Source organism: Heterodontus francisci, chromosome 1 (assembly GCF_036365525.1).
Source record: "Heterodontus francisci isolate sHetFra1 chromosome 1, sHetFra1.hap1, whole genome shotgun sequence".
NCBI classification, from domain to species: domain Eukaryota; kingdom Metazoa; phylum Chordata; class Chondrichthyes; order Heterodontiformes; family Heterodontidae; genus Heterodontus; species Heterodontus francisci.
The window spans coordinates 208,441,455-208,466,470 of record NC_090371.1 but is presented as its reverse complement, the minus strand read 5'-3'; the positions used below and the strand labels follow the sequence as shown (position 1 = coordinate 208,466,470).

Sequence of the window (25,016 nt, the reverse complement as noted above, 5' to 3'; positions counted from 1 at the left end):
CTGCTTCTCACCCTTCCCTTATCGGACCAAAAGTCCTCAAATTCCCTGCCGTTATCCTGAACTCTATTTTCTTTCCTATCTCCCCTCATGCTTTCTCCAAAATCATCTTGACCATGAAACCCACCTTCTGCTCCCTCAACCCTATTCCCACTAAGCTGCTGACCACTCAACTTCCCTTCCCAATCCCCATGTTTGCTAACATTGGCTAACGATTTCTCTCTCCAAGTACTAATCCTCTCTTTCAAATCTGCCGTCGTGGCCCCTCTCTTCCAGAAACCAACCTTTGACCCCACCATTCTTACAAACTAAAACCCCATTTCCAACCTCCCTTTTGTCTCCAAAGTCCTTGAGTATGTTATCGCCTCCCAAATCCATGTCCATCTTTCCCAAAACTCCATGTTATAATTCCTCCATCAAATGTTTTGCGTTGCCACATTACCAAAATGGCTTGTATCTAAGTCATAAATGACACCCTATATGACTGTGACAAAGATAAACTATCCTTCCTTGTGTGTAATAGTAGTTGGAATTATATACGTAGAATTTTGGGGGGGATAATATATTTAATCAAAAATTAACTGGGAAAATTACACAGTACTCATTTAGCACATATCCAGTATACAAAAGTATCAAATGCTACGTTCATAAAATCTAACCTGTGGTTGATGTAGTCCCATTTGTATTGTCAGCACTTCTGACAGACTGACTACGGGACAGCTTTCTGTCCTTCTGAGGTTCCAGGATTTCTCTATATTTTGATACCATCAGTACAGAGATGAAATACACGACAGCCAAGGCTAGAAACTGGGCCTGTTTGCTGTCCTCCTGTAGAATTAAAACAATTAAAAACGGTTCTGCTGTTCACGAATCACTTCAAACAAGTATACAAAAGTGAAGAAAAATTGTTACACAGTAAATTTTACACAATAGGCACCTGAAATTACAAGTACTAGGATCATCATGTGCTTGAATCCAATGCTATTTCTTAAATACTGCACATACCAAACACTTCAATTCTCCATCACAATTTGTAAATCTATATAGTTACACACAGATTCCATTATTTATGTAATTTCAGTTCTTAAAAGTAGCTGGTTTCTCTTTTACTAACTAGAAAAAAAGGCTGCATAGAAATTTATCCACAAAATTTAAATAGAAGTATGGAATCAACGAGGGTAGCACGGTCATTTGAGACCACGGGGTTGGTTGTCCCTCGAGAACCTTGAGGGACAACGGCTGCTTACAGGTGAAGGATCCTTCGGGAAGAGAACTTGTGTTTCATTTAAAGCACACAAGGAAGGCAATGGGAAACCACCTCATGTACTTTTTCCCAAGTTATGTTGCTCATTTCTCATGGAAGTTAAAAAATGGGAGACTCCTACAAACAACTCATGAGGAAAGCACAGGACTGTATGGCATGGCGAAATGAGCAGAGGACTCAGATGCTTATTATTTAACATTTACGAAGTTTACAAACACACCGTGACTAACCAGTTACCCCTATCTCCAATTTTCCCTCCCTTCAGCAAATTTTGGCCCTAACTTCGCCAAGGTGGCCCAACAGGTGGAAAATCACAGGGGAAAGTCCACATCATTGCATCTTCTGGCAATGTTGATGAGTACACAAACTACTAATTATCTAATATTCTAATATAAATTCATTATAACAGTAACGTAATAAAAGTTATAAAGTGCCAGTTCTGTAAAATTTCTTCCTTCTCATTTCCATTTTGCACCTCCCTGACGACAAAAAACACAAGATGCAGTAATTTTTCACATAAGTAAATTGCTTTACCATCGGTGACTTAAATATAATTTGAAACAGCCTTTTTTTTTATATTCGTTTCATGGGACGTGGGCATCACTGGCTAGGACAGCATTTATTGTCCATCCCTAATTACCCATGAGAAGGTGGTGGGTGAGTTGCCTTCTTGAACTGCTGCAGTCTATGTGGGGTAGGTACACCCACAGTGCTATTAGGAAGAGTGTTTCAGGATTTTGACCCAGCAACAGTGAAGGAATGGCGATGTAGTTCCGTCAGGATGGTGTGTGGCTTAGAGGGGAACTTGCAGATGGTGGTGTTCCCACGCATCTGCTGCCCTTCTAGGTGGTAGAGGTCGCAGATTTGGAAGGTGCTGCCTGAGTAGCCTTGGTGCGTTGCTGCAGTGCATCTTGTAGATGGTACATACTGTTGCCACTTTGCGTCAGTGGTGGAAAGAGTGAATGTTTGTAGACGGGATGCCAATCAAGCGAGCTGCTTTATCCTGGATGGTATCAAGCTTCTTGAGTGTTGTTGGAGCTGCATCCATCCAGGCAAGTGAAGAGTTTTCCATCACACTCCTGACTTGTGCCTTGTAGACGGTGGACAGGCTTTGGGGAGTCCGGAGGGGAGTTACTCGCTGCAGGATTCCTAGCCTCTGACCTGCTCTTGCAGCCACGGTATTTATATGGCTACTCCAGTTCAGTTTCTGGTCAATGGCAACACCCAGGATGTTGATAGTGGGGGATTCAGCAATCATAACGCCATTAAATGTCAAGGGGAGATGGTTAGATTCTCTCTTGTTTGAGATGATCATTGCCTGGTACTTGTGTGGTGCGAATGTTACTTGCCACTTATCAGCCCAAGCCAGGACGTTGTTCAGGTCTTGCTGCATTTCTACACGGACTGCTTCACTATCTGAGGAGTCGCAAATGGTGAACATTGTGCAATCATCAGTGAACATCCCCACTTCTGACCTTATGATTGAAGGAAGGTCATTGATGAAGCAGCTGAAGATGGTTGGGCCTCGGATACTACCCTTAGGAATTCCTGCAGTGATATCCTGGAGCTGAGATGATTGACCTCCAACAGTCATAATCATCTTCCTTTGTGCTAGGTACGATTCCAACCAGCGGAATGTTTTCCCCGATTCGCATTGACTCCAGTTTTGCTAGGGCTCCTTGATGCCATACTCTATCAAATGCTGCCTTGATGTCAAAGGTAGTCACTCTCACCTCACCTCTGGAGTTCAACTCTTTTGTCCATGTTTGAACCAAGGCTGTGATGAGGTCAAGAGCTGAGTGGAACTCCAAGTGAGCATCACTGAGCAGGTTATTGCTAAGCAAGTGCCGCTTGATAGCACTGTTTATGACACCTTCCATCACTTTACTGATGATCGAGAGTAGACTGATTGGGGGGGGGGGGGGGGGGGGGGTAGTTGGCTGGATTGGATTTGTCCTGCTTTTTGTGTACAGGACATACCTGGGCAATTTTCCACATTGCCGGGTAGATGCCAGTGTTGTAGCTATACTGTGACCACCTGCAGGCGCTTACCCATTGTCTCCCCGAGACAAAGAGGCCAAAGAAGAAGCTATACTGCAACAGCTTGGCTAGGGGTGCGGCAAGTTCTGGAGCACAGGTCTTCGGTACTATTGCCAGAATGTTGTCAGGGCCCATAGCCTTTACGGTATCCAGTGCCCTCAGTCGTTTCTTGATATCACACTGAGTGAATCGAATTGGCTGAAGACTGGCATCTGTGATGCTGGGGACTTCAGGAGGAGGCCGAGATGGATCATCCACTCGGCACTTCTGGCTGAAGATTGTTGCAAATGCTTCAGCCTCATCTTTCGCACTGATGTGCTGGGCTTCCGCCATCATTGAGGATGGGGATATTTGTGGAGCCACCTCCTCCTGTTAGTTGTTTAATTGTCCACCACCATTCACAACTGGATGTGGCAGGACTGCAGAGCTTAGATCTGATCCATTGGTTGTGGGATCATTTAGCTCTGTCTATCGCTTGCTGCTTACAGTCTTTAGCATGCAAACAGTCCCATCATTTAAACCCAATGCTTTCCAAACAATATTTAAAAATTTGTTTTCAGAAATCATTGGGAAAGGCTTATTAATTGCCTATTCCTTGCCACCCTGAGGGCACTTCAGGGAATTAAAAGTAAATCATGAAATGTGGAACTGAAGGTACGTTTAGGTCTGACCAGGTGGGGACAGCAGATTCACTTCCCTGAAAGACAGTAATGAACTAGTTGGGTTTATAAAAACGACCTTTTAAAACAAGCCAGATGCTTTTAGTGGTTAATTGCAATTGCATGTGAAAATGCGAAACTTACAACATCTCTGAATACAACTGCTCGAAGTCGATTGATGTCCATATCTTGCAGCAATCTGTCAAGATCTCTTATTGGTGAAATACCACCTGTTACAGCATCAATAGAACTCTAAAATAAAGAAAGAGAAAGCTATCACAAACCATACCTCACAAATAGAAGCACAACAGAAATCAAGACAAGTTATTCTGAAATTTAAGAATTTGTGCGACAAATCTATCACATTAAACAGTTTTACACTTTTATTAATTTCTCCCCTTTCTCAAATTTATCCTTAACTGGAGCTACAAACTGGATGGTGGAATGTTAGAACATTGTCCTTTTACTCCAAGGACTTGATTTGAATCCAGACAAATAAGGTTGTGGGGACGTGTAAGGTGAAGAGAAAATGTTCGGCTTTGACACCTCTTACTTCCATCAGTACAAGTAATCGATAGAAGTAAATAAATAATTAGATGACAATGACTGTAATCATTGTGGATGCACCAAATTCACCACCAGCCAGAAAATTAATATTGATTCCACCAACTACAAAACATTTAATTGAAAAATATGGATACATGTCAATAATTTGAAATCAATTGTCTCATCTTGGAAGTTCAAATCACAGCTACAGATCAGCTGAATTTCACTCTTGTGCTTTATGACACTATTTGAACACAGCAGTAATATTTCTGTCCCATTTCAAATACACCTCACTCAATAAAGTTTGATAAATGTTGAAAGATCCTGTTAATTTTGGCCTGATAAGTTACATATGTGGATGACAAGTGCACTTTTTGAAACTCATTATATCTAGAGTCTGTATATATTACAGTTTTGATGTAGTAGCATAAAGCACAAATAGGCATTACAAGTACTGCCCAATACAACTATCACTTTACTACAAGTTGAAAGTAAGTTATACTCTCGCCACACCACTCTGCAACCAAAACAAGAATTCCCATGGAACAGAAACAGGCTGCTGCAGATTGCTAGAATGTGATTTCTTCCCCATATTTCTCCAATAACCAGATCCTGATCTTAGCCAGACAAATCCCAGAAGAACAGGAAACTGACAATCCACTCCCCTTGCACATCTCCTAGCAGAAGGCTAGAGACTGGCATTGGCTGAAACCTGAGACTCTTTAGTGGATCTGGGAATGTTGTTGAGCATACCCATATGCCAAATGCAGTTTTACTGTTTTCTTTTAACCACTTCTGAACCTTTGTAATTAAGCTGTGCCTGTTGATGGTTTATACATTGCCATGCCATCACATTTTTGAAATTCTCTGTAATGAAATTAATTTGTGAAGCATTAAACACATTAGTTATCTGGAGATCAGATCAAAGACTTTCATTTATCTGGGTCAGTGTTCTGCATACAAATCACACACTTGCCTTGGCTGTTAACTTTCCACTTCCAAGGAGACTTTGCATTGTTTTTTGAGCCTTTGCACTGCCAGCACCAGCCTTTGCACAGCATATTTGCTGACATTCCAAACAGTTTCTGACTGCCACAGCACACACTGCCATTGGAGGGAGAGGAAATAAAAAAAAGTCATTGTATAAATAACTAGACTGGCAGAAGAAATTCTAAAGGTCTGAACCTCAAATACCTGCGGAGAAAATCATACTTATACAAGTCAAAAGAAAACTGGTGGAAATTATAGTATTGTACATTGTATTGACTATTTAAAGTGCAGTGGTACTCCTCATAGAGTTTATGGGTGATTTATGAACGGTCTTCCTCTCACCTGCAGTATGTCTCTTTCCTACTCCCTGATAAGTCCATATTCTGACTGTTAGCCAATTTTCACAGCCATGCAATTAAGTCTCCACACTAGCCTTTCATGTAACTGTTAAAGACTCCTGGTCTGCTGCTTGTTTCCAGCATATCTGTCAAATTTCCTGGTGAGAAGGCATTCCCAACCTTTCACACGGTCTGAAACCAATTTAATCCCCATACTATAGTCACATCATAGACATGCTGGAGGGAAATTAGAAGTAGTTGGTGGCATGAGAAGCATTAAGTGTTTAGGTAGTAATCTGAAAAATTACAAGGGACTTGAAATGAGACATAACAGACTTGAGGAGAAGGGAGAGATGTGAAGCAAGCAAAGGAAAGTGGAAAGTAATGATGTTTATTCTTCCCCAAATAATAAAATTTCAGAGTTTCAGTCATGTATTTTTGGTACATCCAGGGCATCTACACCATAATCCCTGAAACAAGAGGCTGCCAACGAATCTTCCTTTTGGGAAAACATACAAATAGAAAGGGATGTCAAAAATTCCAGTCTTCTGTGGATTCAGATGTGTCAGTCATTCAGCTTACTTTTATGGGAGTTGGCCCACATTGTCCCATATTGATTCATACAATCACATGACCTGGTGATATAACAATAGCATCCTTTTGATATCTGTATCTTTCGCACATATATTATGTGAATCTCTCCAAAGGCAAGGTAAGTTAACAGGTTATTTAGTTTTCTATAGACATATAAATAGTAAAAAGGTGGTAAAAGGAGAAGTGGAGCTGATTAGGGACCAAAAAGGGGATTTGCAACTAGAGGCAGAGGACATAGTTGAGGTATTAAACGAATACTTTGCATTTGTCTTCATTAAGGAAGAGGATGCAACCCAGGCAATGGTGAAAGAGGAGGTAATTCAGACACTAGAAGGGTTTAAAATTGATAAGAAGGTGGGATTGGATAGGTTGTCTGTACTTAAAGTGGATAAGGTACCAGGACCGGATGAGATGCATCCAAGGATACCGAGGGAAGTGAGAATGGAAACTGTAGAGGCACTGGCCATAATTTTTCAGTCTTCCTTAGACTCGGGGTGGTGCCAGAGGACTGGAGAATTGCAAACGTTACACCCTTGTTCAAAAAAAGAGTATAAAGATAAGCCCAGCAACTACAGGCCAGTCAGTTTAACTTCGGTGATGAGAAAATTCTAGAAAGAATAATTCGGAACAAAATTAACAGTCACATGGACAAACACAGGTTAATTAAAGAAAGCCAGCATGGATTTAAGGGAAAATCATGTTTAACTAACTTGCTGGAATTTTTTGAAGAGGTAACAGAGAGGGTTGATGAGGGCAATGCTGTTGATGTAGTGCACATGGACTTCCAAAAGGCGTTTGATACAGTGCCACACAACAGACATGTGAACAAAGTTATAGCTCATGGAATAAAAGGGATGGAAGCAAAGTGGATACGGATTTGGCTGTAACAGAAAACAAAGAGTAGTGGTTAATGGATCTTTCTCGGGCTGGAGGAGGGTTTAGAGTGGAGTTCCCCAGGGATCAGTGTTGGGACCCTTGCTTTTCCTGATATATATTAATGACCTAGACCTTGGGGTACAGGGCACAATTTCAAAGTTTGCAGATGGTATGAAACTTGGAAGCATTCTGAACTGTGAGGAAGATAGTGCAGAACTTCAAAAGGACATAGACAAGTTTCTGGAATGGGCGGACAGGTGGCAGATGAAGTTCAATGGGGAGAAATGTGAAGTGATTCATTTTGGTAGCAAGAGCATGGAAAGACAATATAAAATAAAATAAAGGGTACAATTCTAAAGTGAGTGCAGGAGCAGAGGCACCTGGGTGCATATGTGCATAAGTCATTGAAGGTGGCAGGACAGATTGAGAGTGGTTAATAAAGCATACAGTATCCTGGGCTTTATTAATAGGGGCATAGTGTACAAAAGCAAGGATTTTATGTTGTATAAGACACTAGTTCGGCCTCAACTGGAGGGTTGCGTCCAGTTCTGGGCACTGCGCTTTAGGAAGGACATGAAGGCGTTAGAGGGTGCAGAAAAGGTTCATGAGAATGATTCCAGGGATGAGAAACTTCATTTCTGAAGACTGATTGGAGACGTTGGGATGGTTTTCCTTGGAGAAGAAAAGGCTGAGGAGAGATTCGATAGAGGTAGTCAAAATCATGAGTGGTCTGGACAAAGTAAATAGGGAGAAACTGTTCCTACTTCTGACAGGATCGAAGTAATTGGTAAAGGAAGCAAAAACGACACAAGGAAAAACTTTTTCATGCAGCATGTGGTTAAGGTCTGGAATTAGACAGTTATATTAGATGAAAGAATGTGCAGGGTTATGGGGAGAAAGCGGGAAAGTGGCACTAGGTGAAATGCTCGTTAGGAAAGCCGGTACAGACACAATGGGCCAAATGGCCACCTCCTGCAATGCAACAATTCTGCGATTCTGTGAGGAGGTATAGTTTGATTCAAATCATTATTCCAAAGGTGAATGTACACAGAGCAATAAGGTATGTTGCGAGTCATTTAGTTCAATCACAATAACCTGGCTTTGTGTAATGAAAAATTAAAAAGGGGTCTAATTTATTTATTTAGAGATACAGCACTGAAACAGGCTCTTTGGCCCGAGTCTGTGCTGACCAACAACCATTTCTACTAATCCTACATTAACCCCATATTCCCTACCACATCACCACCATTCTCCTACCTACACTAGGGGAAATTTACAATGGCCAATTTACCTATCAACCTGCAAACCTTTGGCTGTGGCAGGAAACCGGAGCACCCAGCAGAAACCCACGCAGTCACAGGGAGAACTTGCAAACTCCACACAGGCAGTAGCCAGAACTGAACCCGGGTCTCTGGAGCTGTGAGGCTGCGGTGCTAACCACTGTGCCGCCCCATGACATAGCACATTGGCTTAACAGTGTTACACCATAGAATGATTGAGCTCAAGGTCCTGCCCAAGATTCCATATGAAAGATCTGATTTTTTTCTTGGACCACAGGTCGGAGGAATGGGAAGCTTGAAGGACTAGTGCTTGGGTCTGAAGTACCTCAACACTGGTGTGGGAGGCCTAACAAATGCGTTAAAATGCATGTAAGGAGAACTGCTGCTTGGATTTTAGTTGTAGGAAAAAAAGCACATTTGTTCAACTTTCCATTTAAAAAACAAGCAATCACTGCACTGGGAGGGCAGGGGGCACCACAGTGTGTGCAACATTATTTCTGTGTATCACATGTAAGACAGTTTGCCAGCATGCCAACTCAGTGTTTTGGGGTGAGATTCTCTGTTTTCAGTCTTAGTTTTCAACTATATCCTCTTATACATTCAAGTTACTGCTACAAACATGAAAATAATTACAAACTAAAAAAAAAAGTACGAACAGAAAGAATGACGAAAGAATTACAAAACATGTACATACCTAACAGCTAATATACTAGATACTCCTACCCAAACGCTTCTAACTGAAACATCCCAAATACATTCGTCTGTGTATTCTTTCTGATTAATGTATACACTAAACACTGATGCTCTGCATACAGGAAGGGAATCATGAAAAACAAATGTTTCAAGTGATGTGTAAGACAATGCATTTCAGGGTGTATAATATTTGAAAGCACGTACTGTATTAAACTGATCTTTTTAGCACCAGAAATATGCACTGTTCTTGGGGATTTAAACCTGACAATTATTTAGATTTAGAATACATGAATTCAATATGCTACTGGTTAGACTTTTGCTAATATGACAGGTAAGGTCTCAATGGCTTTACACATCATAGACTTGAATGATGTCAACTGTAAAATATTCAGACTAACCAATATAAGTAGAATCAGTCCAAAACAGCATTTCCATTAGAACAAGCATATATCCATTCAAATTTAGACACATTTGAAGCCACCATCTAAAGTACTGACACAAACACTATTCCTTGCAAGCCCTGTAGAAACTACCTTATAAATTTTTAATTGTATTAAATAACTCAAGCACTGAGGAACACAGCAAAATCTTTTCCTATCCATTCTTTTAATGGATTAAAAGAAAATGGAACACTGACACACTTCCATTCAATCATATTTTACAATTCAGCAAAATGAAGAATGGTATTTTCATGTTATTGCTTTTACATTCAAATATAGGTAGTGAACCATTTATATATTAAAAGAAACCAAAATGGCATGAATATTTTAAGACATGCCATAACCTAATTTAGAAATGAAATTTACATGCAACTGTTGTAGATTACCCAATAAACAATGTGTTCATACTTTACAAGTTACATAGGAAGTTCATCACAAAAAAGGTCAAGCAGAGAAAGTGTGTTCTCGGATATTCAATAACCAAATTGCAATAATTCAGTACAAAGTGTAGCTCAAAGTGAGCCAATCTGAAATATCAGTGTACAATGTAACTGCAATTAGCAGTCGTTGTCACATGTAGTCACTTCAAGAACAACTTGCATTTATATAGCACCTTTAATGTAATAAAATGTCCCAAGGCACTTGACAGGAGCATTACAAAACAAAATAGGACACCGAGCCATATAAGGAGATATTAGGTCAGATGTGCAAAAGTATGGTCAAAGGACAAGTTTTAAGGAGTGTCTTAAAAGAGGAAAGCGAGGTAGAAAGACAGAGAGATGTAGGAAGGGAATTCCAGAGCTTTGGCCTACGCACCCGAAGGTACAGCCACCAATGGTGAAGAGAGTAAAATTGGGGATGCTCAACAGGCCAGAATTTGATGAGCACAGATAACTAACGGTTTTGGGGCTGGAAAAAGAGATTACAGAAATAGGGAGGGGCAAGGTATGGAGGGATTTGAAAACAAGGATGAGAATTTTAAAATCAAAACGTTGCTTGACCAGGAGCCGACGTAGGTCAGTGAGCACAGGGGTGATAGTTGAATGGGACTTGGTGTGAATTAAGACACGGGTAGCAGAGTTTTGGGTGATCTCAAGTTTATGGAGGATAGAATGTGGAAGGCCAACCAGGAGTGCGTTGGAAAGGCATGAATAAGGATTTCAGCAGATGAGCTGAAGCAGGACAAAGTTACGGAGGTGGAAATAGGCATTCTTAGCAAATATGCATTTGGAAGCTCACCTCAAGGTCAAATATAACACCAAGGTTGTGAACAGTCTGGTTTAGTCTCAGACAATTGTCAGGGAGAAGAATGGAGTCAGTAGCTACAGAATGGAGTTTGGAGTGGGGACTGAAAACAATGGCTTCAGTCTTCCCAATATTTAATTGAAGGAAATTTCTGCTCATCCAGTACTAGATGTTGGATAAGCAGTCTGATAATTCATCAACAGTGCATAAATTGAAGAAAGTTGTAGTGAAGTACTGGGTGTCGTCAGCTTACGTGTGAAAACTAACACTGTGCTTTCAGATGATGTCACTGAGAGGCAGCATGTAGATGAGAAATAAGAGGGGGCCAAGGATTGATCCTTCTGGAACACCAGAGGTAACGGTGTGGGAGAAGGAAGAGAAGCCATTGCATGTGATAAGAATGGAACCAGGTGAGAGCAATCCCTCCCAGCTGGACAACAGTCGGAAGGTTGCTGCAGTCGACAGCATCATAGGCTGCAGACAGGTTTGGAAGGATGAGGAGGGAAAATCGAAACCTGTTATTTCTATGCATCTTCTTTCTTTTCTTTTGGGCCTCCTTATCTCGAGAGACAATGGATACGCGCCTGGAGGTGGTCAGTGGTTTGTGAAGCAGCGCCTGGAGTGGCTATAAAGGCCAATTCTGGAGTGACAGGCTCTTCCACAGGTGCTGCAGAGAAATTTGTTTGTCGGGGCTGTTGCACAGTTGGCTCTCCCCTTGCGCCTCTGTCTTTTTTCCTGCCAACTACTAAGTCTCTTCGACTCGCCACAATTTAGCCCTGTCTTTATGGCTGCCCGCCAGCTCTGGCGAATGCTGGCAACTGACTCCCACGACTTGTGATCAATGTCACACGATTTCATGTCGCGTTTGCAGACGTCTTTATAACGGAGACATGGACGGCCGGTGGGTCTGATACCAGTGGCGAGCTCGCTGTACAATGTGTCTTTGGGGATCCTGCCATCTTCCATGCGGCTCACATGGCCAAGCCATTCTATGCATTTCTATGCATCATGTGTATATAATTCACATACAGAAAGCATCTATGCTGTTATTCTTCCGCTATATTCACATATCAATTTAGCTGAGATGGTACCACTCTTGCCTGAGAGTCAGAAGGTTGTAAGGTAAAGCCCTGCTACAGACAAAAGCACATATTTATAAAGCGTTGCTTTGTCAGAGGTGTCATTCTTCAAATGAGATGTTAAACCAGGCCCCATTTGCCTTTTCAGATGAATGCAAAAGATCTCATGGTTCATGAATTCCCTTTAAGGGAACTTGAAATGGGTGCACATCCTTCACAGTAGAGGCCTGCTACCCGACCTGAACCCGACGGGACCAGACAACATGTCGGGTTCGGGTTGGGTCGTGCCCATCTTCCGGGGCCGGCTTTCAGGCTCGAGCCGGGTCAGGCCGAGTCCAAGTCAGGTCGGGCCGGACACATAGGGTAAGTGCTCTGATGGTAAGTATTAACAATATTTATTTTATTTATTTAGAGATACAGCACTGAAACAGGCCTTTCAGCCCACTGAGTCTGTGCTGACCAACAACCACCCATTTATACTAATCCTACATTAACCCCATATTCTCTACCACATCCCCACCATTCTCCTACCACCTACTCACACTAGGGGCAATTTACAAAGGCCAATTTACCCATCAACCTGCATGTCTTTGGCTGTGGGAGGAAACCGGAGCACCCGGCGGAAACCCACGCAGACACAGGGAGAACTTGCAAACTCCGCACTGGCAGTACCCAGAACTGAACCCGGGTCGCTGGATCTGTGAGGCTGCAGTGCTATCCACTTCGCGACCCAAATTTAAAAAAAAACTTACCTGAGCTGGGAGTCCGGGACGAAACTGAGTCTGCACAGTGAACAAGTGACATCACTATGGCATCATCGCGCATGCGCTACAGCTTCTTTCAGGTTTGGTGTCAGGAAGGTAAGTAAACGGATGGTCGGGCTCGGGTCCACGGTGGTTCGGTTGGGTTCAGGTCGGGTTCTTTTTCCACGACCTAAAGCAGGCCTCTAGTCCCACATCAAATGTTTAATTCTTCAGATCCTCTGAAATGGCCTATAATCACTACTCAAGAATTCTACAAACACCCTCTTAGGTCACCTAAAATTGGGTGAATCTGCTAAACAGAATGACAACGGGAACTTGGTAACAGAGGGGGAAGGAGGTGCCAAGTAATCTAACCCAAGGGGTGACAACATACACAAATAATCAGAGTAATTAATGAGATCTACAGGGATAAAATTAAAATCAAGTAGAAGATACCCAAATTAAAAGAAAGCTGAATTGCATTAAATAAAAGTCCGTATACATAAATAAGGAACATTATACATTAAGTAATCAGATAGTTCGGATTTTTTTGGGATATATATATATATATAGATACAAAGTGATTTATATTGGCCCAGAATTTGCAAATTCCCAGACAGTGCACTATCAGCATTTGCTGTCATTACCCTGCAGAATCTGACGACAACTTCAGGATTTATCGCAGGCGCAGACTAATGCAGAAATCCTTTAGTTTCAGTCTGTAATTCCGCCACAGACTACACTGTGGAAACCCCCTGCCACCACCTCCACTAGAGCCAGCAATCAGTTAAATCAGTTGATCTGGCACAGAAACAAACGAACAACAAAATATAAAATGCACACCAAAAGTTATCACCCTTACTTCTGAATGAAGTTTACTCAGTTTACATGTGACAGATGTATGCAGATGACTTAAAGTGAACTATTTAGAAAGTTAATTTGGTGCATATATTTGGATTGTTTTTGTTTAATGGCAGGAAATCAAATGAACAGTTTGTTTTGATCTCCAAGTTTAGACTCAATATTTTCAATAATTTCAGACTAGGAGCCCTGTTACTTGTTGTTTATTATTTTAATTCTTTATATATATATTCTATTCTTTTCCTTATTCATTTTTTAACCATGTGCAAATCTCTAATTTATTTTTCATGTTTTTGCTTACGTACAGAGCTGTTCATTATTCTGCCATTAGCACTCTCTCTGGACTCGTGCTTTATCTTTCACTACAACGATTTAGCACTCCATGTGCATTCCGTCCCATGATACATGCAATTTAATCTCTCCCCCTCTGTCCTATCAGTCCTTCCTTTTTTTCCTTCTTCCCTGCACCTCCCCCCTCCCCCCCACCTTTCACTTGATCAAAGAATGTTACATTTCTAACTTTTGCTAGCTTTGAAGAAGGGTCGTAATCTGAAACGTTAACACTGTTTCTCTCTACACAGATGCTGCCAGACCTGTTGAGTATTTCCAGCACTTTGTGTTCTCATTTTAAAACCAATGAAACGGTTCTTGAATCGCAAATCTAAACAGAATTAGTAACGGTCCAACAGAAGATCAGATTTCCTCAGAATCTATTTGACAAATATATTAGAAAAGTTCCAGGTTATTTTGCACTGAATTAAGTGACTTGAAGGTAATATTTGTTTTACAACTATGTTTTCATCTGCTGAATTCCATTACAAACCATACTGGAATAGTATATTGGATAGCAGTTTATCTGGCAATAGACCTTGAACACTAAAAGGATTACATAGAATAAACAACACAGAAATAGGTTATTCAGCCCAACGAGTCCATGCCAGCATTTATTCTCCACTCGAGCCTCCTCCCATCTTTCCTCATAACAATTAGCAGAATGCTCTATTTTCTTATCCTTCATATGCTTATCTAGCCTCCCCATAAATGCATCTATACTATTCACCTTAACTATTCCCTGATGTAGTGAGTACTACATTCTCACCATTCTGGATGAACAGATTTTTTTCTAAATTCCCTACTTGATTACTCTGTGACTATCTTATATTGACAGTCCCTGGTTTAGCTCTTTCCTACAAGTGGAAACATCTTTCGAATTGATAAGACCTCTATTAGGTCACCCCTAAGCCTTCTCCTTTCAAGAGAATAAAAAGAGACCCAGCCTGTATATCCTTTCTGGATAGGTATAACCTCACATTTCTGGTATTATCCTTGGACATCATTTTTGCACCCGCTGCAGTGCCTCTATATCCTTTTTATAATAGGGCAACCAGAACGGTAGACAGTACTCCAAGTGTGGCCTAACCAAGGTGTGATGTAAGGTCATTGTCGCTGGATCAAAATCCTGGAACTCCCTACCAAACAGCACTTCACCACACAGACTGCATCAGTTCAAGGGGGCAGCTGACCACCACCTTCTCAAGGGCAATAAATGCTGGCCTTGCCATTTACATCCATATTCCATGAGCAAAGCAAAAAAAGTTTAGCATAAATTCTCTATTTTTCAATGATATCCCTCTAGAAATAAACCCGAATGCTTGGCTTGCTTTTTTTTTTAAAATGGCCGTATTAACCTGCGACACTACTTTTAATAATTTGTGTGTTTGTACTTCCAAGTCCCTTTGCTCCTCTACCCCAGTTAGATTCTCATTTTCCAAGTAACATGTGATAGCTCACACTTAACTGTATTGAAATTCATCTCCAATTATATGCTCATCCCGCAGGTTTATTAATGTCGTCTTGGAATTTGTTGCAGTCCTTCTCAATACTGACCATCACACCCCACTTTGAAATCAAAACAAAATTTCTAAACTTCCAAGTCTAACTCATTCATATAAATTGTGAACAATCATCCCAGCACTGATGCTTGTGGGGCTCCACTTTCTACAATTGCAGGGATTTTCCACTGTTTTTGCCTTCGAGGCCCCCCCCCCCCGACCCCTTCTATGTAATAAAAATATCCAGGGACCCCCTGTAATATAATGAGCATTGACATCAAACCCAAACAACACGACTGTAATGGCAGATGGTATGAGAGAAATGGAGAAACAAACAGGGCCCTGAGTCAGTTTACGCATGCGACCTCACTACCATAAATCCTTCAGGGATAAAGGCAGCCCCCTCTTTACTCTTTCCCACCTGTTCACAAATAGCCAGCAGTATCGACTCAAGCAACACAAGTGCCTAGACTAGGGCTACTTCCACGTCAGAGAAGCACATGGCCATGAATATAAAGTTCCAGGTCTGCAGTAGGAGGAAAACTGTGATAACGCCTTTGGCTATTTTGTTAACTCAGGCTGAAGACATTGAAGAGAATCACATTGAACCTTGATTATTACAGCCTTGTTGCAGACCAGAGACTGGCAAATCTCTCTTTCTGACCACCCCGCCCCCCAACCCCTGCCAAGGCCATGCGCGAACACAATTGCTCAAATGACAGGTGCCCCTCCCCATCTCAAACACCAGTTCCCTCAAACCATGGCCTGCACCCCCACCACTACTCCAGTTTTAAGAAATTATGACTGTTCTTATTTTATTTACTAGTTAAAAGCTGTGAACAGAAAAGCAATCAAAAAAAAGTTACGCTCATAGACTCATTATGGCAGAGAAGGTGCCCATTCAGCCCATCTAGTCCATTCCAGTCCTCTGTAGAGCAATCCAGTCAGTCCCATTCTCCCGCTCTATCCCAATGCAAGTTTACTTCCCTCAACTGCCTATCCAACTTCCTTCTGAAATCAACGATCATCTCCGCTTCCATCAACCTCGTAGACTACAAGTTCCAAATCATTACCACTCGCTGCGTAAAAAAGTTCTTCCTCACATCTCCCTTATATCTTTTGCTCAAAACCTTATATCTGTGTCCCCTAGTCCTTGTATCATCAGCTAATGGGAATAGCTTTTCTTTGTTCACCTTATCTAACTTTAACATAACCTTGTACACCTCTATCAGATCCCCCCTCAACATCCTTTGCTCCAAGGAAAACAACCCCAGCTTCTCCAACCTAACCTTGCAGCTAAATTCCCTCATACCAGAACTGGATGCAATATTATAGTTGTGGTCTAACCAGAACATTAGAAAGGCTCCCTGCTTTTGAACTCAATATCTCTATTTATGAAGGTCAAAATCCCATATGTTTTGGTAACTACTCTCTTAATATGTCCTGCCACCTTCAAAGATCCATGCACATGAATCCCAAGATCCCTCTGCCCCTGCACACTCTTTAGAACTGTACCTTGAAGTCTAAACTGCCTCTCCCTATCCCTTCTGCCAAAATGCATCACCTCACACTTGTTTGTATTAAATTCCATCTGCCACTTATCTGCCCATTCTGCTAGCTTATTCATGTCCTACTGCAGTTGATTGGTATCATCCTCACTGTTTGCTACACCTCCAAGTTTGGGATGATCAGCAAATTTTGAAATTTTATTCTGTATTCCAATAACCACACACTGACCCTTGGGGAATACCACTATCTACTGCCCTCCAGTCTAAAAAAACAACCATTTAGCACAATTCACCATTTTCTGTCATTAAGCCATTTTTTTAAAATTCAACACTGGTCCTCCAATTCCATGAACCCCAATTTTGTTAACCAGCCTTTTATGTGGTAGTTTGTCAAATACTTTAAAATTCACATAGACAACATCCACTGCATTCCCTTCATCAAAAAATTCAATTAGATCTGCCTTCTTCAATTCTCTGGTTTCCCTTACTTAACTCAAACTTATATAAATCTGTAAAAATCTGTGCTACACAAAGGAACTCATCCAGCTATGTGCACATGGCATCCAACAGTATGCACATACGCATACACAGTCTTTTTATAGCTAACCTCAGACTATTCCACTCATCTTAATTTAGGGGAGACTACTGATGGGACAAACGAATTCGCGGACCCCCTGAAATCTGCCTGCGGACCCTGATTGGGTTGGGACCCCCTAGTTGAGAATATTTGCACTATTTGTCACTCTGAATAGCTACCCTTTACCCTGACTTTCTGCTTTTTCTCTTGCAGACAACTAACTAACCATTCTGCTACTTGTCCCTTGACTCCATATGCTCTGCCTTTATTCATTACTCAATTATGTGGCACCTTATCAAAGGTCTTTTAGAAACCTGGATAAGTTACATTTACTACATTACCCTCTTTTGCTCTCTGTTAAATAATCAAAAAGTTGTATGAGGTCAGTCAAGCAAGTTTTTCCCTTTTGAAATCCATATCATTATTATATTTTTGGTTTCTAAGTATTTTTCTAATTGCTCCTTTAGTAGGGATTCCATTGCTTTTCCTACCATGAATTAGAAGCCTGTTCAGGTCGGGAAAAAAGAACCCGACCGAACCACAGCGGACCCGAGCCTGACCCGGCCCGAGTCCCTCTGATTTAGCCCTGGGCCCAACCCGACCATCTGTTTACTCACCTTCCTGACACCGAACCTGCAGTGTATGCGTGATGACGTCATGGTGACGTCATTCGCTCACTGCGCAGACTCAGTTTCATCCCGGACTCCCAGCTCAGGTAGGTTTTTTAATTTCAATACTTAACAGCACAGCACTTACCGCGTGCATCCGGCCCGACCCGGACTCGGCCCGACCTGAGCCCGAAAGCCAGACCCTGAAGATGGGCCCGACCCAATCTGAACCAGACACGACCAAACCCTGACACGTCGTCGGGTCCCACCAGGTTCGGATCGGGTAGCAGGCCTCCACCATGGATGTCAAGCTGACTGGCCTATAGTTTGTTGGACATGTTCTATCTCCCTTCTTAAACTTAGGTATAATGTTAGCTATGTGTCGATCCTCTGGCACTACATCTTTTTCCAATAAATTACTAAATATGTGTAATAGCGCCTCTGCTATCTCTTCTAAAATGTGCAAATGCATTCCGTCTGGACAAGGGGTTTTAGTCTGAGTTTGATTAGGTTATTTAATATTTGTTTTTATTTTCAATGCAGTTATATAATTTCTAATCCCATCTTCAGATGTCATGTCCAGCTGATGTGTCTGCCCAGTAAATACTGCAGCAAAGTAATTATTTAATATTTCTTCCATTTCACTTTCACTGCCTGTGATTTTATCCTGTTCGTCTCTTGGTGGGCCCCAATTCCCATTCCAACTTTCCTTTTCTTATTCATGTGCTTGTAGAATATTTTACTATTTTGTTTTATGTTCCTTGATAATTTAATTTCATCATTCCTCTTTGCCGTCCCAATTTTTTTGACGTCTCTCCGAATCTCTTCATATTCTTCCTTATCATGCTCTTCTCTGCTGTCCATGTACTAAGTGCATGCCTCTTTCTTTACCCTCAATTTTTCCCCTTATGTCTTTATTCGTCCATGATGTTAATTAATGTTTAATTTGTTCTTACTTTCTTAGTGGAATATATTGTTCCTGGACTCTGTTGGACACCATTTTAAAATGTTTCCCATTGCTGCTCCACTTTGTTTCCCAATTCTGTTATCCATTTTATTTTCCCAAGTTCTATTCTCAGCACCTCAAATCAGCTTTTCTCCAATCTATTACCCTGGTCTTTGTCATGCTTATGTCCTTCTCTTATCCATTGGTAGGCTTATTCTTTAAATTGGGCACTTCGTTTAATTTACAGTAAATTCACTCATCCTGGGATCATGGTTGGAGATCACATTACAACATTTTAATGGCAATTCTCTGATTCATGCTCTGATTAAGCGAGAAATGAGTGAATTTACTCTTGACACTTGAAGTGCCTGACTATAATTGTATAATATTTGTGGAATAATTTTGACTCATTTTGTAATGACTTTAGTAAATCTTCTGAACTGCACACATTGCATTTTTAATTCAACATTTAAGTTTTTTTTAAGAAGTTAAGTTTTCCAGAAATGTAGGTAGAAAACCTTACACCTCTTGTAAACGTTACAAAATTCATTACATCAGTATGATCATTTAATTTACAGCTAATCTTAGTCGTCCTATGAAAAAGCCATACTATCCACTGAAACTAAATGCAAACTGACACATTGCAACAGGAAGATAAAATGGCATTCTTGAAAAACACAGACCGTCACATCATTCTGCATAATATACTCACCTAGTCGGAGGCATTGCCTTAATATTCCTCCAGAAGACATGTTCTTTTCAGCCTCAATTTCAGTGAAGCTAAGTGAGCTGGCAAAAATCAGCACATCAACAAGACCTATTAACCTCTGAAGAAAGGTCACAGAGGTTTCAAACGATAGACCTTGTGTTGGTTCAATGTTCTCCAATTCATGCTGTGAAAAATATTTTTAAAATCATTACAAATGATAATGAATCCCTCTTTAATTCATTATGTTCCTGATTGGACAACATCACTATTCAAATAGAAGTTTCATCCACACACCAAACTGAAACAGTTCTACACAAGTTAAAAAGGGCAACCCCTATTAAAAACATCAGTAGTAGAACTAAGTCCATAATTCTTTACACTTCCACAGTCTAACAGGTGTATTCTAACATTAAGGCTGAAATTATTTTTGGCCTGTACACTTAGAGAAAGAGGAAATAGGCAAAGCATATACCCTCCTAAGCACGGAGCGGAGGAAAAGGCAAGGTGGATACCACCTGTATTTTAACAGTGACAATTATACAAGTCTAATCCTTCATTCTCAGCACCCACCATATACAAGAAAAGACTTAATAGCATAATTATAGAAAGGAGAATGGGGACCCTTGCACTGGATCTATAATCTGCTGAGACGTTATGTTTCAGTGAAGACAGTAACTATTGCATGCAACAACAGAAGCATGATTGCACTTGGAATAGTGTTTGAATCTGGAACAGAACAAAATTCTGAGGAAAAATGCCAAGTATTTCGACGTTGCTACGTCTGACAAGAACTGACTGAGTCAAGACTTCAACATTACCGACAAAAACAAAACAGGCATCTGAAGCATGGAGACAGAATACTTTATACACAAAAGGGAAAAAATTGACCTTTTAATGGGCACAGCTCACCTCAAGTACAATGCAACAATAGAACAGACTGTGTAGGCAATGATCCCGATGTCATAACATTGGTACATCAAAATATCTTAAAAGGAAGTTGGGATGTTTTCTTGACACAAATATAGAGTGGACTTAAATCTACCAATGTGTGATGGATGCAAAAATCGAGATCAGGAGAAATTGATCTTCAAAGAATCGCCTTTGATTTTACTGATTTACATACATTGGCAGCATGATGAGTAACAGTAGGTGGGTAATTCAGGACATTATGCTGAGTACAGTTCTTCCCATGTCACTCAAGTATTGAATGCATAAAGCCACCATATTGTCCCAAACAAATATGTTACCATTTGTTAGCTGTGGACTTAATTTTCTCAGCATTTAAAACATAATTCAAATTAGAGAATAATGTATTCCTGGAAGTGATTAAAATGATGTAATTTATACTCTTCTACAAATTGCAAATGTTACAAAAATGCTGTCAAGTGAAGAATGGTGTTAAATCCTCACAGGCATATTTATAATTATTCCAGCAGATCTTTACATTCATCTCTTTCCAGGATTTTCTTAAGTTTCTATGGAAAATTTTAGTCAAATATCAATCTAATTCTATCGCAAACACCTGTTGGAACTTATTTTAGTTGGGATGCATTTCTCACGTAGCACCACCAAACGTGAATTAGATAATTCATGCGGGTGAGGTGCTCATCTATGACCAATACAGACTTAATCCAATGTCTAATAATGAATCAAAAATGAAACCACCTCCAGAGTTAATTCCATTCCACCTTGAGGTAGAGGTCTACAATCGATAGTAACCAGTGAGAAGTTTCGAAATGTGCCTAAGTAAATCAACTGAAATTTCCCAGTCTGTCCAAGAAATACACTATTTATTTGATGTCAAGAGGAATACACTATCACTACAGCACAGGTTTTTGGTGGCAATGTTGAGCAAGGTTTTGTGACAATAAGTATCTTCCTTCAAACAATCAAATGCATCAAATTATTCTTACCATGACCACTGCTTTAAATTGGGATTTTCTGATCACTGATTTAGAAAAAGCCATCATCATTGCATTTAGTATTTTTGAGAATGAAAGTGTGCACGTGCAGGCAAAAATAAAGCAAAATGCACCAAAATCAATTCCTACTTTAAAAAAATTAAAACAGACAGTAGAAAAGTTACAAGAATATACTATCATATGGGTGTGCCTTTTAAAAGTGCAATAAGTATGTATACATTGAATTATATATTTTATAGTTTTTTATTTCTGTAACTCATCTACACAAGTATAGATATGATTTTTTTAAAGAATTCTTTGGTGTTAATCTCAGTTGGATCAGTCATATTTGACCATGTTTAGGTCACTCACTAAACACAAAAAAAAGGTTTAATTCTTCATCTTAATAAGCAGAAGAGAAATTCATTTTCCAACGAATAAAGTTTGACCCATTATTTCATACTCACTGTGGTAGATGTAGCTGCAGACAGAAGTGGGAGGATCCCACCACAAGCCATTATGATGTTATCTACCACCTGAGATATAAGGTGAATAGTGTTGTGGACAAAGATGATGTTTTCACTGCTGTTAACAAAATCCATCACTGTCTTTGTGTTATGGCTGCTCAAAGGGGGGGGGGGAAAAAAAGCACTTTTTTCAAAATTCACTCATTTTTTGCACATATAGCTGACAATTTATAAAACTGAAGACGGTAATAAAGTTAAGCCAAATACAGGAATTTTATAGGAAGTACAAAATGGGGAAATACTCAATATTAAAGCAATGTACAATCAAAATGTTATCCACAAAAGCTCAGCAATACTAAACGGTATGAGATTTAACACATCAGGCTACAATGCCACCATACACAACTAACCTTCTCCACATCTGTACATCTGTCTCTATGGAGAACAGCAAATCATTGAGCAAGCGCTGGTGCATGGGAGACCATTTAAATTCTGGAATACGAAACATGGTGGTCCGTGTTGAAGGATTAGACCCTGTCCTATGTTCATTAGATACAAGGCCTTGCTGGCTTACAAGCTCCGATTGTGATACCTGGACAAAGAGCAGAGCAAACAGTACGAAACCTGAGTAAAACGCTGCCATGGACCATTTCAATGTTTGTTTGTTAAGTGGGCAAAAAATACAAAGCAGAGCATTTGAGTATTCAGATAACCAAGTATTGAGGTGATACATGCAAGTACTTTTATAGAACTTGGTGAAATGACGTTTTGTCAAGAAAGCTTGATTTTCAAAATCAAACAGAAAACACTGATTTTTCAAAATGATAGGATTTTTCTTCTAAATAATGGTTACTTATTTTCAAGTACTGCATCCTTTTCTTTAATTCAAATCATTACCACTCGTCATTAAACCAGCTGACAAGGGTAGCATTGTTGTTTGCAATGTCGAGGTCTGTTCGCCAAAGGCTGGCGCCAACTAACCAACACCTCCTCAAAGAACAAAGAACAGTACAGAACAGGAACAGGCCATTCGGCCCTCCAAGCCTGCACCGATCTTGATGCCTGCCTAAACTAACACCTTCTGCACTTCCGGGGCCCATATCCCTCTATTCCCTTCCTATTCATGTATTTGTCAAGATGTCTCTTAAACGTCGCTATCGTATCTGCTTCCACCACCTCCCCTGGCAGCAAGTTCCAGGCACTCACCACCCTCTGTGTAACAAACTTGCCTTGTACATCCCCTCTAAACTTTGCCCCTCGCACCTTAAACCTATGTCCCCTAGTAACTGACTCTTCCACTCTGGGAAAAAGCTTCTGACTATCCACTCTGTCCATGCCACTTATAACTTTGTAAACCTCTATCATGTCGCCCCTCCACCTCCGTCGTTCCAGTGAAAACAATCCGAGTTTATCCAACCTCTCCTCATAGCTAATGCCTTCCAGACCAGGCAACATCCTGGTAAACCTCCTCTGTACCCTCTCCAAAGCCTCCACGTCCTTCTGGTAGTGTGCCGACTAGAATTGCACCCAATATTCTAAGTGTGGCCTAACTAAGGTTCTGTACAGCTGCAACATGACTTGCCAATTTTTATACTCTATGCCCCGACCGATGAAGGCAAGCATGCCGTATGCCTACTTGACTACCTTATCCACCTGCGTTGCCACTTTCAGTGACCTGTGGACCTGTACGCCCAGATCTCTCTGTCTGTCAATACTCCTAAGGGTTCTGCCATTTACTGTATACCTCCCACCTGCATTAGACCTTCCAAAATGCATTACCTCACATTTGTCCGCATTAAACTACATCTGCCATTTCTCCGCCCAAGTCTCCAACCGATCTATATCCTGCTGTATCTTCTGACAATCCTCATCACTATCCACAACTCCACCAACCTTTGTGTCGTCCGCAAACTTACTAATCAGACCAGCTACATTTTCCTCCAAATCATTTATATATACTACAAACAGCAAAGGTCCCAGCACTGATCCCTGCGGAACACCACTAGTCACATTCCTCCATTCAGAAAAACACCCATCCACTGATACCCTCTGTCCTCCTACCTTCCCCTGGGCCACAACCCCATTACTGATCAAACCATCATTTGGCAGACCATCAATGATTTTGTGCCCTCCAACTTCATAGACCCCCAACATTGCGCAGCCTGCTTCTACCTCCTTCTCAAGATCCACAAAAAGGTTTGCCTGGTACTCCTGTCATTTCGGCCTGTTCTTGCTCCACCAAATTTAGTTCTTCCAATCTCGATTCTATTTTTTCTCCCCTTGTCCAGTCTCCTCCGACTTACATCCACAAACTTTCTGATGTCTTCTGCCACTCTGAACAGTTTCCTAAGCCTGACCATCTCCTTTTCACCACGAACCTCCAGTCCCACTCCAGGCCCTCGCCCTCACCTCTATTTCCATTACGTTGAGGACTGTATTGATGTCACTTCCTGTTCTCGCCTAAACCGGAAAATTTAATCAACCTTGCTTCCAACTTTCATCCCACCTCGCCTTCACATGGTCCATTCCCAACTCTCTCCTTCCTCAACTTGTCTTTTCCCATTTCTGTGGATAGGTTGTCAACTAATATCTACTATAAACTCCAACTCCTACAGCTACCTTATTCACACTTCCTCCCATCCCACTTCCTGTAAGGACTCTTCTTCATTCTTGCAATTTCTCTATCTCATCTGTTCTAATGACGCCACCTTCCACATCAGTACTACCAATATGCAATCATGAATCATAGAATGGTTACACCACAGAAGGAGGCCATTCAGTCCATCATGTCTGTGCCAGCTCTCTGCAAAAGCAACTCATCTC

The 25,016-nt window shown here is 40.9% G+C and overlaps 1 protein-coding gene across 1 annotated transcript in view; it reads right to left on the bottom strand.

Moving 5' to 3' along the window:
* Positions 1-25,016, bottom strand: part of lrba (LPS-responsive vesicle trafficking, beach and anchor containing) — a 1,007,923-nt gene that overhangs the window by 771,266 nt on the left and 211,641 nt on the right. Inside the window, exons 23-28 of the mRNA XM_068041130.1 lie at positions 22,604-22,785; positions 22,194-22,347; positions 19,829-20,009; positions 5,483-5,610; positions 4,105-4,212; positions 657-825 (exon numbers count right to left, since the gene is read on the bottom strand). Coding sequence (XP_067897231.1) covers positions 657-825; positions 4,105-4,212; positions 5,483-5,610; positions 19,829-20,009; positions 22,194-22,347; positions 22,604-22,785 — 922 coding nt within the window. The remainder of the gene's footprint in view (positions 1-656; positions 826-4,104; positions 4,213-5,482; positions 5,611-19,828; positions 20,010-22,193; positions 22,348-22,603; positions 22,786-25,016) is intronic.